This window comes from Zingiber officinale, chromosome 10B (genome assembly GCF_018446385.1).
Source record: "Zingiber officinale cultivar Zhangliang chromosome 10B, Zo_v1.1, whole genome shotgun sequence".
Classification (NCBI taxonomy): domain Eukaryota; kingdom Viridiplantae; phylum Streptophyta; class Magnoliopsida; order Zingiberales; family Zingiberaceae; genus Zingiber; species Zingiber officinale.
The window spans coordinates 76,940,770-76,944,244 of NC_056005.1; the positions used below are offsets into that span (position 1 = coordinate 76,940,770).

The following is a 3,475-nucleotide window of genomic DNA, read 5'->3' on the forward strand; positions in this document are numbered from 1 at the left end:
TCGACTTACGATGAACTTCTTGGCCCCTACATCCTTCGTCTTGTACTTCTTGTCCAGAGACTCCCATAGCTCTTTAACTGTTCTCTTCATTCTATACACAACGTACAGTGAGTCGACAAGATAGTTAAGGATATAGTTTCGGCAAAGGAACTCAGAATAAGTCCATGCCTCTATTGTACTGATGGTCTGCACATCAACATCCTCAGCACGCTTGGAAGGGGCCTCAGCCAAGAACCGAGGTAGATTGAGTGTGATCAAGTAGAAAATCATCTTCTACTTTCACCTCTTAAAGTTTAGTCCATTAAACTTCTTTGACTTTTTCTTATAATTGATTAATAGAGTTTCAATCGTGACGGAGAGGGCTTCCACTCGTGATTTTAATAGTAGTCTTAGTTCAATAACTCTAATGACCTCGACCATCCAACTTTAATATAAGATATGTTGGATCATCTTTGAGTCCATGATCGTATGGATCTCAACCGATTTCATATCCATAACCATGGGATATTCAATACATTTCAACTGTTGCACGAGTCAATGCCCCCTCTAAACCGCTACGGTGGGCGCTTATGTAATCTCTCAAGTCTTTACGATTTAATTCTCAACTATCAAATCTGTTAGATTTTTTACTCTAGTGAATGATAAATCTGGAGATATAAACAACTAACTTACAAACCAAACGCCAACAAGAAGATATAACATGCTTCAAAACTATCGAATCATCTCAAGTATATAGATTGGTTCTTAAGAATTGTGCATTTGAAACTCAATACATACAATCCAATTGAATCAACTGATCCGATCCAATATTAAAGTAATGATTCATGGAAATTCACAACCATCAATTTGAAAGATTGACAGGTAAACTACATCCACACACATCCACATCGTCGACAAGGAGAAGATTCTTCTCAATGGATATAAAAATCATCCCCATCAAATTGACTCAATTTGGATAAAGTAAAATATTTTCATAATTAACTAGGTATTTACAGGTCAATTTGTAATTACGGTACACTGTCAAATTAATTTTCTAAGCGGAAAGATAATCATAAAACATTAGCTACAGCAACGACGAATTATTCATACTTTTAAATTTATCTTAATAATCAATAAAAAATTTTTTTATAGGATCAGATTAATTATTTTTAAAATTAATAATTGAATACTCAATCATCTAAATCTCCATCATACTCGAGTATAAAAGTATTTTTGCTATTTAATTACACTATAAAATATGTTGAAAATACAGTAGACACCGAATCAATGCTTTGCTAATTTTTTTTTTTTTTTTTTTTTAACTTATGGATACTTCAGACCACAATTCGCCGAATTTTCCACTAAATTCGCTCGGCATTTTCCACTAAATTCGACGTCATCGCATGTCTCAGCAGAGTATCACCATCTCTTTTCTAACTGATGGATTAAGAAGACTAGTCACGGGATTAACACGCCAAAAGCTCCATTCAGCCGCCTATAAAAACGGCACGATACCTTCTGGTTTCCCAAGAGCAAAGCCAAAACCACCACCGCCTCCTCTTCCTCCTCTTCCGGCGAGGCTGAGCGGCCCCAGTGCGAAATTACTCAAGGTATACACTTGTAAACTCCTAGTCCTCCTTTGCTTCCCCTGACGTGCTCCTCTGTTTTCTCGCAAGAGCTAGAAAAGGCCATAAAAATATCATTTTTGAGGCCTCTTTTACCTTTTTTTTTGGGCGACTATTTCTTTTCTTTTTGATCAACCAAGAGGGTTCTCGTTTTTCTGATGCCCTTCCGGTTGTTCCTTCGTGGCTAGATTGAATGTTCTTCATACTCTGTTCTTTGATTTTGCTTAAGAACAAGGTTGGAGACTCCCATCTTTCTCTTTGGTTTTGGATTTGAGGAGCTTTTAAATTTTGCTTAGATTTCATGGCGGCGGCTATAGATATGTTCAATAGCACGCCTGTCTTCTCTGTTGACCCTTTTAGAGAGGAGCTCATGATGAAAGGACTCGAACCAGTTATAACAAGTGCTACTGCTGCTGCTTCCTCTTCCTCCGCTAACGTCATCGGCGCTTCCTCCGACTCCTCCTTCCTGTCAATCTTATCCTCTTCTTCCGCTCGTCAAAATCCAATCTTTCATCTGTATCCTCATCAAAATCCCACCTTGGATGCCTCCTATTCGCCGATGGCGAGCTCCGGCGTGGTTCACCAAAGCTTCGTCAGCTTGGACGACATGGGCTTCACCGGCGCCACCGGGCTCACCCATCTTAGCTCTTCCCAAATCCAGCATATCCAAGCTCAAATTCAGCTCCAACAGCAGCAGAGCTTCGTGCTCGCACCGAAGCCCCAGAGGATGAAGCACGCTGGCTCGCCACTTCCGGCGAAGTCCGCGAAGCTCTACCGAGGGGTACGGCAGCGCCACTGGGGGAAGTGGGTGGCCGAGATCCGGCTGCCCAAGAACCGGACCCGCCTTTGGCTCGGCACCTTCGATTCCGCCGAGGAGGCCGCGCTGGCGTACGACCAGGCGGCCCACAGGCTTCGCGGCGACTTCGCCCACCTCAACTTCCCCGACCTCAGGCACTCCACCACCTGCAACGGTTCCCTCCACTCCGTCGTCGACGCCAAGCTGCAAGCCATTTGCCAGAGCTTGGCCAATTCACCAAAACAGGGAACGACAACGGACGTCCCCTACACCGACGGTTCAGCTCTGCCGGTGGCGGCGGACGAAGATGCAGCAGCAGCAGCAGCATCAAAGGAAGAACCTTACTGCTTGGGATTCGAGGACCACAAAGGAGATAGCTCATCGGAGTGGGAAGAGGAGTTGGGTTCGCCGGCGCCACCCCTGCTGGAGATGCAGCACCTAGACTTCACGGAGGTGCCGTGGGACGAATCGGAGAGCTTAAAACTGCGCAAGTACCCTTCATGGGAGATCGACTGGGACTCCATCCTTTCCTCCACCATCTAGTTCAGTCCCAAGTCAACTAGCTAGCTAGTTCAGTCATCAGTCAGTGTGTGTCCCAAGTCAAACTCAAGTGTCCAATGCAAATGGAATTTTAGACATTTGCCTTGTGATGCTTGCACTTGCAGAGTTGCAGGTGGATGAAACTGTGAAATTCTGTCCATAAAGTCTGTAAATATACTGCTGAAATTATTAAATATGAGACCATGAGCATTATCAAATTCCAACTATAAACATTGTGTACTGGGAGAGCAGCAGCTGCTTCTTCACGGATTGTGTGCCACAAGACGCCGGAAGAAGAGGAATCTGGAGTGCCTTTGATGAAGAGGACCAGCAGAGGATGCTGAGTCCCACAAGGAACCACCCAACCAATCCCAGTCACCCTCTGTCACCGTTATAGTAAAAGATGATTACATTGGCCTTAAATATTTTTCATAGACCATCCTTAAATTACATGAAGAAAGATAAATCCTATAATCAACTGACTGTTAAATACCTAAAGGTGAGATAAATGTATTCCTTGCTTTGTTCCTTGCAC

General features: G+C 43.5%; 1 protein-coding gene across 1 annotated transcript; it reads left to right on the top strand.

Moving 5' to 3' along the window:
- The first annotated feature begins 1,497 nt into the window (after positions 1-1,497).
- LOC122030497 (ethylene-responsive transcription factor RAP2-13-like) lies at positions 1,498-3,159 on the top strand. Its single transcript, XM_042589716.1, has one exon. It carries the CDS (start codon positions 1,906-1,908, stop codon positions 2,941-2,943), a length of 1,038 nt encoding a protein of 345 aa, XP_042445650.1. The 5' UTR covers positions 1,498-1,905; the 3' UTR covers positions 2,944-3,159.
- Positions 3,160-3,475: the final 316 nt, after the last annotated feature.